Genomic DNA, 12,646 nt, shown 5'->3' with positions numbered 1-12,646 from the left:
GAGCGGCCCCTAGAGGCAGAAAAATGGCTGATGATAGGATACGTGGCTAGTTAATTCATTTCAAGTGGCATGATATGCTTTTGTGGCCACATGTGGCTCTTCGCTGCTAAACGCTCCACTATGTTCACCAACTAGCTGCTAGCTCAGGACACTTGACCAGGCAGTGACCAGTGAGTTTATCAGAGCTTTTGCACTGAAAACAGCTGCCTTGGAAACAAGGTTTCGTAGAGGAACGGGGAGGAAAATGCTCCAGAGTTCTCCCAAATTTCCCTCTGGCTCGCCCCGACTATGTTAAACGATGACAGTTTTGAACGCAGCAGCGTGTGAATGATAGTTGTTATGTGTTAACCAAAAAAAGACCTCCGATCTCCTTCAGCATCAGTAAGATGCCGAAGATGATATCAATCATTATTACCCATCAGCTACGTTGCTCTTTGTGTTATTGTCTTAAGTATGCTAAATGATCTAGTGTCATGGTGCTAACGGGACATACAGTGCCTGGATTCTAACCACGAAAGAAACTAAAAGAAAATATTCACATTTCACAATAAATGTCATTAAAAACAGAATTGTGAAGCCTGCCTGAAGTATACTTCAAAATCTCTTAACTATAGTGTTTGTTGTAACTGTTTCTTGATTAATTAAGTCTTTATTTATTTCCAAAATGACTGTCAGGGACCAAGCAGTAAGGCAACGAGGAAAAATTTACCCAAAAAGTGCCAAAAACATTAGAAAACAAGGTGTTGATAATTAGGTCTATGAACGAGGTCACCGCAACATAGCTGTACTCAATATGACAACAACTGAACGAGGTGGTAAACAAGATGGACAACAACGACAACTAAACACAAAGCAAAACTAACTAAACCCAAATCCCCCCCCCCCCCCCACAATGCAGTAAGGAAAAAAACGATGAAATAACGTTGGCTAGGTTCGTCTCAAATATTTTATCAGAATCAGAAATCAGAATCAGAATCAGAAATACTTTATTGATCCCCGGGGGGAAATTGTACAGTACCGGTGCTCCCATTCAAGAGTAAAGTAGCATAATTTAGAACTAAAAGTATGTACAAATATAAAAATAAGAAATAGAAAATAAAAAATATACACATTTACAGTATTTAAGTGAACAATGAGGTAAAAAAAAAAAAAAAAAAAAAAGACTTATTAGACTAATATTACTGTTACTATCTCCAGAAGAAGAAGAATTTTGGTATGAAAACACACATTTTTTTTTTTTACATTCAGTGAGTTATGATGATGAGTTTGATTGTGGATAAACCTCCTGCGTTGATGGACATGCATGCAGCGGGAGGCGCAGCTTCCCACGAACCAATATGGCCGCCGCGTTTGACGCATTGCTGCAATGAACAGCATCAACGTACTGTAGGTATTCCAGCAGTCGTGCAATAACAGGCTGTGGTTTTCGATAAAAGATAAGGAATAACAAAGACAAGTGAAGCATAACTTATGAATACATTCATTTCACTCAAATACAGCTATATGCATAATATTACCAAACCTAATATAAACAATAATCAGGAGTGGTAGAAACATCACCACGTGCCTCCTAACTTCAATAATTGTGAACAGAGGAAATAAGTGGAAGTAGTGGAAACATTTTTCTCCAGCGGTTCAACTTGTGAAATGAAACATATTTTCATATTTAAAGATTCTGGATTATTCAAAGAGGATGAAGGAGTAGATGTCATTTTAAGGATTTTTAAGGAGGTAATTGAAGTTGAGCATGAGATCATATGAGTGTTGGACGTTTTTTTAGTGTTCTCCATTGTGGTTTCCATGAAGGCCTTTGAGAGCTGCACACAGGTCGGTGGTCTGATGCTTAAAAAAGTGACATTGGTGGTGCTTTCAGAGTGAAATGCCAGGTAGGTCAGCGAGCACAGGGAGCCAGGACTTCTCAGCGGGAGAATGTCAATCGCAGCAGGGGAGGGCTCTGATTGGATACCCAACTTCCCCCATATCATGTCCTGAAGGTCTCAAGCCTAAGACCACGTTACAAGCGAAAAAAAAACCCTTTTGTCCCCTAAATGAGTTAAGCTTCAAAGACACAGCAGAGTCTCTGCTCTCGCAGTAAAAGTAAAGGACCATACAAAACCCCCTCATTTCAACTCACATGGTGCTGTTGATGTCCGGACTCTTTACATGTAATATTGGAGATGATCATTCCATTTCTCCCCACTTTCTCTCTCACTTTCCATACCCATACTCGCCAGCCAGCTTCAGGACACTGTGGAACGCGCACACACACACACACACACACACACACACACACACACACACACATCATTTAACACATGCCTACACTCGTAAATAAAAGCAAACATCGCAAAAAACACAAAGGGGGGGGTGGCGTGATTAAGCATTCAAAAAAGAAAAACAGACTTGGCAGCAAATGTCCCTCAGGAAATGTCTCCGGTTCCCTGCAGATGCACTGCGCGCACCAGCCGGCAGTCTGAGGCACACGGGAGCATCTGTGAGGGCATTTATGAAACAGAAGTACGGCGCCAAGAAACAGCTGCATGACGGTTACATGGAGTAAAACGCAGATGACTGAAGATATGGACACACTGACGTTTATGGGTCCTGCTCTTCCGGTAATCACCTGACAATGTAACAAGCAGGCAGATGAATACTGTACGCAGTGAAATATAGGACAAACACACACACACACACACACACACACGGATGTAGGCCATCCTGTGAGTCAGCTCAGACTGAATCAGACTTATATGTGAATGAAGACAAAGTGATGTGAAAGCATTTCTAACTCAACGAGATCATCTTTATAAATCAGCAAGTGTCAGTGCACCTAAACACAAAAACTCAACCCCGATGGCGCCCAGCCAAGCAGGCGATTCATCTTTCGAGATTTAAAAATTCATGCCAGCGCCCCCATGCACCGGAGGTTAGTGGAAATTTGTTTGAACAGATCCATTTAAATTTCAGCTCATTTCAGCTCTATATTGTTGTTTTGGGCTCCACCAGAAGCAGCTTTGCGTGATTCACAGTTTAAAAAAAGTGAGTGCGGTGACTGTATAGTTGTGACATCACAACCTTACGGAAGTGCTGGCGGCTCGTTTAAAGGCGCAGTGTCTGAATACGGGGCTGTGTTTCATTTCTCCGTGGTCTGAGCGTTCTGATGCTTTCACAGTATTTATACAGCACCCAGAGCTGCTTTATAATCAGACAAGACACGGACGTCTCACTCTCTACAATATGGGACCTTTAAGCTGTTAATGGGTCCCAGTTGCCGTGGTTAGTCCAACGGCATTCCTGTAAACCGCTTTCATTCAGTACCACCATTCTTGATGCCACTTAAATGTTCTGAACATGTTCATCAGGTTTACTATGAATCTTAGATGAATGAAGAAGAATTCAAACGGCTGTGATTTTAACAAAGTTTATACAAGTGATTTATTAGCATCCAAAAAACTACCGCTCCCGTGACATTTTCCGCTTCGGTCGATGTGTCATTGTAACCTGTCTCTCCTTTGTTCATATTTATCTTTATTTTTTTTTCCTTTTGGGGATCATCTTTTTGAAAAAAAAAAAAAAAAAAAAAAAAAAGGTGTGCTGTTGTTACAGCCGTATCTGGACGACGGAGATTGACAGGTCCATTCTCATAACGCGTCACTCAAATGGCCGGCTTGTCAAGCGAGTGGCATTTAGCCGGTGAGTGTCGCGGGCTTGTGGGGGACGGTGTTCATTAAAGGCTGCTAAAAACATATATATTGAACAACAATATTAAATTGCTTTCGAAAAGTCTACCTTCCCTAGACATGTTGAGCAACAGTATGTCATGTCTGGACATTTGTAATGTCGGCAGAAGGTGAAAACTGTCCTACCCTTATAGGATAAAAGCATTTGTTGTTGGGAACCCATATGGCTCTTACGCTTCTGTGTTTTTAGCTCCGCAAACTGTCAACTCTATCGGCGGGGGGAGGGCTACTGCACCGAGGCCCTCGCGTGAACACGAACATCCTGTATGTCGACACGAACATGTGAGGATGCACACTGTGCCGCTCTCTGCAGTCGCTCCTTGTCACCCTGACAGCTACAAGCCCTCTGAGAGAGGAGCGTTTCCATCCGTCACTCACTGCTCCTCAGCCCTCCGTTGAAACACTGTTTGTTATCGCAGTCAATTCTAACTAATGTGTCAGGTTGTTAAGAGGGAAATCGGGTCGTAATCCTGGCGATGATTTAATGTCGGGGTGCTGTGGACCTCTTTGTGTTTGTGCGTATGATTAATTTCCCTTGCTGCAGCTACAAAATAAGGAAATGTGAAATCCTCTTATGTGTCAACTTTAATGTTATTGACCAGGGAGTGAGAAACATTTAAAACTGGGCCCACGCTACGCTAATTACACACAAGACTGACTGACTGTGTAGCGTTTTATTGCTCGCAGGGAATGAAATGAAGCTGTTCTTGCAGGCTGGTGGAAGATCAACGTCTGCAGGCGAGGGAGGACCTCCATGGCTTTCAATGGGAGCTTCCTTTTAGTCACAAAGCTGTCGGCTGCCTTAAACGAATACGCTACTTTGTAGTACACCAGTTTGTGAACTTGTGCGGAATAAGTTAATGTTAAATGTCAAAATGATTTTGCGTGACAGAAAATAATGGGTGTGGTGGAGGCGGAAGCACCGCGATGAGAGCGGTTGGGGACAGCGAGGGGTGCGCTGTTGTTCTTCTGCTGTTTTTAAAACGTCAAAATGTTGACTGAACTATGTAATATGTGTGTGATTTTAATAAAGACCGTTTCCCAGGAACTGTACTGATGAATGTACGCTGATCGTGACCTGTGTGAAAAGGTCAACGCTGTGAGCTAAGTCCCGCCAGCAAGTCACATGACTTGACTTATGTAACTAACGCGCTTATATTAACCCAAATGTCTTTTGATCTTTTTTCCAAACCTAACCAAGTAGTTTCGGTGCCTAAACCTAACCCAACTCTGACATTTAGGTATGAGGACATGTTTCTGTAAATGGTCAGTGGTCAAAGGCTGTAATAAACCAGAATTGTCCTTTAAAGTCTGCCTTGAAACAATACTTCCATGTCCTGATGTAGGCTACATTGAAACATACGTACAAGTATTTTTAGTATAATGCTGCCTTCATGAAATGTCAGCAGAACGGGAAGAACAGAACAAACATGCCATATTCCGACCTGGGGATGTTCACGTATCATTCCAAGACGGTTAGCCCCAATGCTAACCTTGCAGCCGCATCGGATAAATAGCCTAAATTAGCTTCTTTTTGTTATGTCACATATTTGTTACCAAGCGAAACTAGATATATATACGAAGAAACAAGAGGTGCAAACAAACGAGAGCACAGCCCCTTTTTAAATGAGCTGAATCGATTATATTAGGGTTAATATTGGATTTTATTTTTGATGCATTTGCAGCCATTTGGCCGACAGTTGGCTCTCTGTAGTCCTTTTCACCCCCCCCCCCCCCCCCCCCCCCCCCGCTCAGCTGCCCGTCATTGCAGTTTAAATGATGTGAAGTGAACGTGGCTTTACTTTAGGAGTGGAATGTGCTAACATGTTAGCATGAAGCGCCGGAGCCAATCATCGCACGTGCTGTGTCTTCATTTCAACAACACACATATAATTGTATGCAATATGTGCTATATACTAATCATTAAAGCATACTGCAGGAACTGTGTGACTTCTGTGTGACTTCATTGGTGTTGTTAAGTTAATTAATCGTCCAGTCTCGACAAAGCCTGGTGCATTAAAGTCACTGAAACTGTAGACGACTGTATCTCAACCTCACAAACTACTTTCTGACAATCTCTTTCCTTTTGTTGCAGAAACCTGTTAGACATGGACACCTTCTCAAAGTCAGATCCAGGTAACTGCTGCCCTTTTCTCATTAACCAAATTCATCTGTGAGTGCAGTTGGGTTTCAGCTCTGAAGTGGTTTCACATCCCCAGTGCCATTCACACAACACATTTCTGAAACTGAACGTGTTTTAATTTCACGCAGCGATTATTAAATCACTCCTTCATGCACCTTATCGGTGCACCAGTAAGCAGTCACACAGTTAAGTGTTTACAGACACAATGCAGCAGCCCAGGGAATGAAAAGCTGAGTCCCAGGGGTTAACTGGCCCCCTTTCACACATGCAGTCTATCCATGAAGTCTTCAGGAACATTTCCTGCATGGGGGGGGGGGGGGGGGGGGGGGGTCGGTCATGTGTGAATGGGAGCAGGGATGGATATTCGGGGAAATCTGTACCGCCGATTCCCACCCCAAGACGGAGTAGCATTTCAGGGAAAACGCCGGTAGGGCTGTGCTGTGGACGAAAGCAGTAACATTGCGGGGGGACGACCACTTAAAGGGTCACTGACAAGAGACGAGAGAGACGCTTTCACGCGAAGCGAGCAAACCAATCGCAAGACTCCGCTGATGACGTATTTGAATCCATGACTTGTGTACGGTTGCCTGGCCGATGCTTTCGTGGGCGATTTGATCGCTGAATATTAAATGCATTACAAGTACCATAAATGTTGCATTATTGCCATCTGCTGGACCGTCCCTTGCCCCAAAATGTTCCTGAATGTAGCTGCACGTGTGAATAGTGAAAATCACTCGCGGTGCCTGAAAGGTTATCCCAGTAATTCACCAGGAGCTGCGTGTGAAAGAGGCTTTTGAATCATCAGTTGTTGTTCCCAACTAGGGCAAACAATCTCTGGAGGATGATTGACACTTAATGAGTGCTGTCCACACACACACACACACACACACACACACACACACACGTTCACAGAGACAGTATGAGATGCATCAGTGAGTGGTGGACAACAGAGAGTTACTGTGGTTAGTGCTAAGACGAGACCAGAGGAAGACAGAGAGGATGACAGAGAACGAGTGATTCAGAGGAAGAAAACGCAAATGACAAAAGGGTGACAGAAACGAAATAACACGGCTGTCAAGGAAAGGTTTCTGCTTGACTGGTGAGACTGAGACGGAGAGAGAGAGAGAGAGAGAGAGAGAGACATTTACGTCTTCCTCTGCTGGGAAAAATACAGTAGTTACTTTACCTTGGATAGACAGAATTCACACGGTTTTTATCCTTTCGTCATCCTCATCACGGTCGCCACCATCGTCCTCGTCATCTTGCATGCTACGCACAACGAGTGGGTCTCTCCATATTTTTGTGGGGTTATGTTAGCTACATGTTGGGACCGTAGTGGGACTGTGTATAAAGTCGGATGGCCTGATAGCTCCAGACATGTAAGACTGTGTGATGTGCTGGTGTACATGGCCTATGGGCTGAGCATTCAAAAAAACATTTGGTTTTTGAATGTTACATGGACATGCAACTACAAAACAGCCCATAAAGTGACTGTCCAAAGTGTGTCATATACAGTACGATGCCTTATGGCGCTTATAGTGACCTACATGCTTGAGTTTTATGTGTGTGTGTGTGTGTGTGTGTCATCAGTGTGTCCATGCACGCCCCCAAGCGGGCTCCCGTTCAGATGTTTGACAGTGAGTGTGTATGTGTAAATGCTGGCGGGTGGTGTGTGTCTGTGTGGTGCATTTCTCTGTAGCACAAACGAAGGAACCTCAGATCTCAGTGTCAAAGCACACGAGGTCCCATCACCAAAAGAAAAGGCCCCCTCTTTGAACATCAGTCGTACGTTGCGACCCGACGGAGCCCGAGTGAGCTTCTGGCTGCTTTCTTATATACTGTACGTTACTACAATAATCAAAGCACGCTGTATTGTTGAAATGTTTAAATCCCTCATCACAAGTCAAGTCTATGTTACTTATATAGCCCAATATAACAAACCACAAATTTGCCTCAAGGGGCTTTACAAACTGTACGGCATACACATATATATCCTCTACATATATCCGGCATATATCCTCTATCCTTAGACCCTCATTTCTGATAAGGAAAAACCATCAACCCTTTTAATCACGGTGAACGCGTCTGTTTGTATCCGCTTTTATTGTTTTCAGCTGCATTACGGGACGCAAGTGAATTTCAAATGTCTGCATCATAAGCAAATGTTTTGCCTTCATCATATTGTGTCAATAGGCAATAATGAAGAGGGAGACAGGAAAGGAGGGGGGAGGGAGGGAGAGAGTGGCGTGACAAGCAACAACAGTCCCCAGCCGGGATCGAACCTGGGGCGTTTGATGGTCATACGTTATGTGGCGTAACCATTCGCCTACCTGGGCCCCCCCCCCCCACACCAAACAAACAGTCGTGCTCGCGGCTCTGCGAGGCTACACGCAGGCACAGCAGTGCTTTGAGCTGAATGCTAAAATCAGCATGCTCACATTGGCAATGCTAGTGTTAGCCGTGTTCACCGTCTTATTTTAGCGCGTTAGCAGGGGCCAAACTAAAAAAAAAAATCAAGTACATTTTTCCCCAAAGATGGTTTCTGTCATTTCAGGCGGCTCTTCACCACGCTGATGTTTGAGTTAAAAGTGTTCATCTTTCTGATGATAAACACGATCAATACAATTTGAATATCTCTACCAAATTTCAGTCCATCTAATGGTTTTTGAGCCGCAAACATCAACCTGCTGGTGTCAGGGGATCACCAAAGTCAGCAGGATTTATCCTCGGGGGACATGAACGTCTGTACCAAAGTTCACTGATCAAAGTGGTGGACCAGCTGTCCGCCCATGTGACACTGCCATCCATGGAGCCATGCTTGCTAACAACCAGTTAGAAAAAAAGAACTAGTTTCCTGCTTCCCCCAGTTGGTTATCCAGCTTTGCAAAGTTGTTTTTAAATAGATATTATTTGTAGTAAACTGGCTAAAACGTGCAAACTCAATTCAACAGCTGGCGTCTCTTCGCTTTGATTTGGCTGAACACAGCTGATTTAGTTAACTGGGTTGCACGGGGCAGGAAGGGATGGAAAGCATGCGATGCCGGAGTGGCGTTACAGCAGCAACCGCTGATTTAAGCGGCACCAGTCACAGTTTGCGAGACCTGCAAACTCAAACTGCCTGAGAAGTGGACAAAGCACATCTAGGTCTTGTTCTGCGAGACTTTGGCTTGCAGCTTTTTAAAAACCAACTTGAGATTCATTGGATGTAACGTCTCGCAAGATTTCACACTTTTGAAAACTGGCGAAGAGGAGTGCGCTTGTGTGTCCTCACAGTACCTTAATCTCACGGCCCCGTAAACAAACTCTGACAAGCACACTGCATCTTTGTGGTGGGGGCCTAATTATCTAATATCAGCGTGCAGACTTGGTTCATGGACCCCAGATTAGAGGCAGCGCTTTCTCGTCTTGTTTCGCAATCAGCAATTATGATGAAACTCCAAAAGCCTCCAGTAAACTCTTGGTTTGTGTCCTGCCTCTTAACTCGGTTTACGGATTAACATCAATCTTTGCGCGACATTTTATAGGTGCTGTTACCTTAGAAGGGTGTCGTCGCTAGGCACAAATGTGGGAGATTATGTATGACTGTGTTTCTACATTTAACAATCAGCTATGAAATATAAGATTATCAAATCATATGTGACGTGGTATTGATAGCATTTGAAGCATCAGAGAGATTTCAGACAGAATATGTTTCACAATCACACACACACACACACACACACACACACACACACACACACAATCGCCTGCACACAGTCAGACAGTGGGCCAGGGGTCCTTTATTGACACATCCCGTAGATTAGTCTTTCTTGCTGGGCCGGGTGGAGGTGGAGAACCCCGATGGAGGGTAATGATTTTGCCCGAGGGGTACCGAACATCAAACCCTTCCCCCCTACCAGGGGGAAAGAAGGAAGCTGGACTCGCTGTGGCCACAGTGCGCCCTCAGCTCTTTCATGTCCCTGGTCAGACCTCTCTATCTGATCCAGGCGTCCGGCCGCAACAGGGGCAGGGGTCGATACGCGCCGATGATGTCACACGGCACTGACAGCCGCTGATAAATGACTGCACCCGTTCACCGGGCAGATCGTTGTCTGTGGATAACTGACGGAGTCAATACATGGTAACGCTCTCCATTGATTCTTTACAGATCGACTGATTGATAAACTGAGGTCTCACGCTGTCTGATTGGCGGCAAATTGACAACATTCATAATTTAGTACTCAATTCCTAGCCAGGTTCCCCCCTCCAAAACTGGCTATTTATGAGTTTAAAAGTGGTTGCGTTTCTTAGCCTGACCAACATATTGAACATATAAGGTATTGTGTCATTTCTGAGGGTCCGTCTATTAAAACTGCACGGGCGGAATTGGGGGCTTTGGACTGGGGCCCCCTCGGGACCCCAATTTTGAACAAATGAACAAATTAAAAAAAGGGAAACAGAAAACAATTATATGACGTAATCAGGAATAAGTTGATTGACAAAGCCATGAATAATTGGAATGATGATAATGATGATGATAATTGGATGATGATGATGATGATTTAACGTCATTAAATATTCAGTTATCCCATGAACTGTTCAGTGTCTTACATGAACTGTGTTAATCCTATAATATAATAATTATCACCGGACTCTGCAGTTCCCCTCAGCTTTACGGAGGGTTTGGCGTCTTCTGCTCGTGGGTTCTGGTGTTGGGGCCCCCCGTAACTTTCCTGTTTTGGTTTAGTCTCAAAATGTCAAGATGTCGCCTCTCTGTGCCAGAGCTGGAAAAATGGCACAAAAAAAAAGGCACCAGACATGAAGTAGGTGGCTGTCGGACCAGGCAAAGACGTGAGGCGTCCGACATGAAGAGGAGGGTCGCGTGCGATAATTCCCTGTTTAGTTCTGGGCAGTGTTGTAGCGGAAGTCAACTGATGCTGCATCCGAGACGCTCCGTGAAGTCCCGTCCCTCGCTCGCTAAGTCTGACGACTTCTGTCAGACTTAGTGTTTCGTGGTGTTGACCCATGGGGGCACAACCCAACTGTACACGTGATAAAGCCAAAGAGGATGGTGCTGTTGGTGCTGCCAGGAGGAACGGTGAGGTCGGTCCCAGTCTGTATGGGTCATAAGCCCCGCCCACTCCATGTTACTGGGCCAAGCTAAGAAATCAAAGTACAAAAGTCAAATACATTTTTCCCAAAGGTGATTTCTGTCATTTCAGGTAGTTCTCATCACGCTGATGTTTGTTCAAGTTTGGTTTTAATTAATTATTTATTAGTTACAAAAAGGGGGTGAATGGTCACGATTGACAGCTGTGATTAATACCGTCAACGGCCATCTTTACATACAGCCTACGGGTCTGCCTTACCTCTCAGTGACATCCCGCTGTCTGATCTGACCGTCTCGTATGGCAAAACTGTTCTGTGGTCTGATCTCAGCGTCACAGAAAGACTCCGCCAACTGCTCCTCCAACCTCTGCTGCTGAGTGATTAGGAAACGGCTAACACGGTGTCAGACCGAATAACGACGTGAAAGGGAAGGCGGCTCAGCCCTCTTTTTCAGGCCCGCTACCCTGTGAGTTTGTATCCAAATCAGCTCGAATGGCAGCCTCTCATAGGAAGTCCATGTTCACTCCCTTTCTTTTAACAGAGGTCACAACCGAACGTGAGCGCTCCTCCGGCGAGCGCCGCGTTTCAGGAGCACTTCATAAATCAGCCGCGGTGGTTTCGCACTAAATCGGCTGGAATGCTAATATGCCACTGCGTTGTAGTCTGATGGCTTGGATTCGATTTCCAGAGGACGGGGTTCGCAGGCAGTATTACTGTTGCGCATTAGCTCTCGAGGTCTTCAGCTGCGCCTTCATCTCTGTGGTGGAAATGCCTGTGAGATTAGATTTTTTTGATTCCAGCCCTCGTCGGCTCATATCCTTTCATATACCGGGCAAAGCCTCCCGTGATGGGTTTTTCCCTCACACCGATAATCTATCAGACAAACCTTTGCTTCCGCACTAAAAAAGGCCCAAACCAACCGTCAACTGACTGCTGCTTTGAAGTTTAAATACAGTATATAAATAGAGAATCAGGAAGGTCCTCCATGAGTTCCCCAAAACACCGTTTCTTAGAATCAGTGCTGTTAGATAAAAAAAAAAAAACCCATAAAACTAAACTAAAATTACATTTATCTCCCTCACTTGGCACTTGCTGCTCTTCTCTAACTGGACCTTTTTGTCCTTTCATGTGCAAGCAACTGCATCTAATTAGACACTCGGAGCAGAAAGAAGCTTCCTCCAGCTTGCGCTGCGGTCTGTGGCAGCTCCCACTGTCCGAGTGACAGCGTTTGTTTGCACTGCTGTGCGGTTGTGGGCCGAAAAACTGAGGCGCCTGTTAATTCCCACCTCTCCCTCTGTCTGGGCCTCATGTGAAGTATTTTTTTATGCTAGAATACTTAACTGGAAATTGCAAATAATGAAGATCTTAAAACTTCTGACACAGGGCCCTGATACTGTGCTCGTGTTGGCTGTTTCTCCTTGTCGGGGTATTTTGTAGCATCCCTGGCCAATCACTAGAGAGATATTATTATTCTTACACAAGACATAGCAAGCCAGCCGATATTACTCTTGTCCTGCAGCCTTTTATTTCGCAAAGCCTTCGCCAAACAGCTAAAAGTCAGTCCGAGGTTTCAGTCAGTAGCTTCCTCCGTCAACGTCCTATTAGCCCCCATTCTCTTCGCCTCTGTCATGGTGTCCGTACTGTAGAGCTGGGCCCATGTGGAGATCCCTAACCC

The 12,646-nt window shown here is 44.8% G+C and overlaps 1 protein-coding gene across 1 annotated transcript in view; it reads left to right on the top strand.

Annotated features, from left to right (window-relative positions):
- The window catches only part of LOC139283489 (copine-9-like), a 109,444-nt gene that overhangs the window by 4,380 nt on the left and 92,418 nt on the right, over window positions 1-12,646 (top strand). Inside the window, exon 2 of the mRNA XM_070903514.1 lies at window positions 5,836-5,876. Within this exon, the coding sequence (XP_070759615.1) occupies window positions 5,836-5,876 (41 nt within the window). The remainder of the gene's footprint in view (window positions 1-5,835; window positions 5,877-12,646) is intronic.

This window comes from Enoplosus armatus, chromosome 3, assembly GCF_043641665.1.
Source record: "Enoplosus armatus isolate fEnoArm2 chromosome 3, fEnoArm2.hap1, whole genome shotgun sequence".
Classification (NCBI taxonomy): Eukaryota; Metazoa; Chordata; class Actinopteri; order Centrarchiformes; family Enoplosidae; genus Enoplosus; species Enoplosus armatus.
This window is presented reverse-complemented; position numbering and strand designations above follow the sequence as displayed.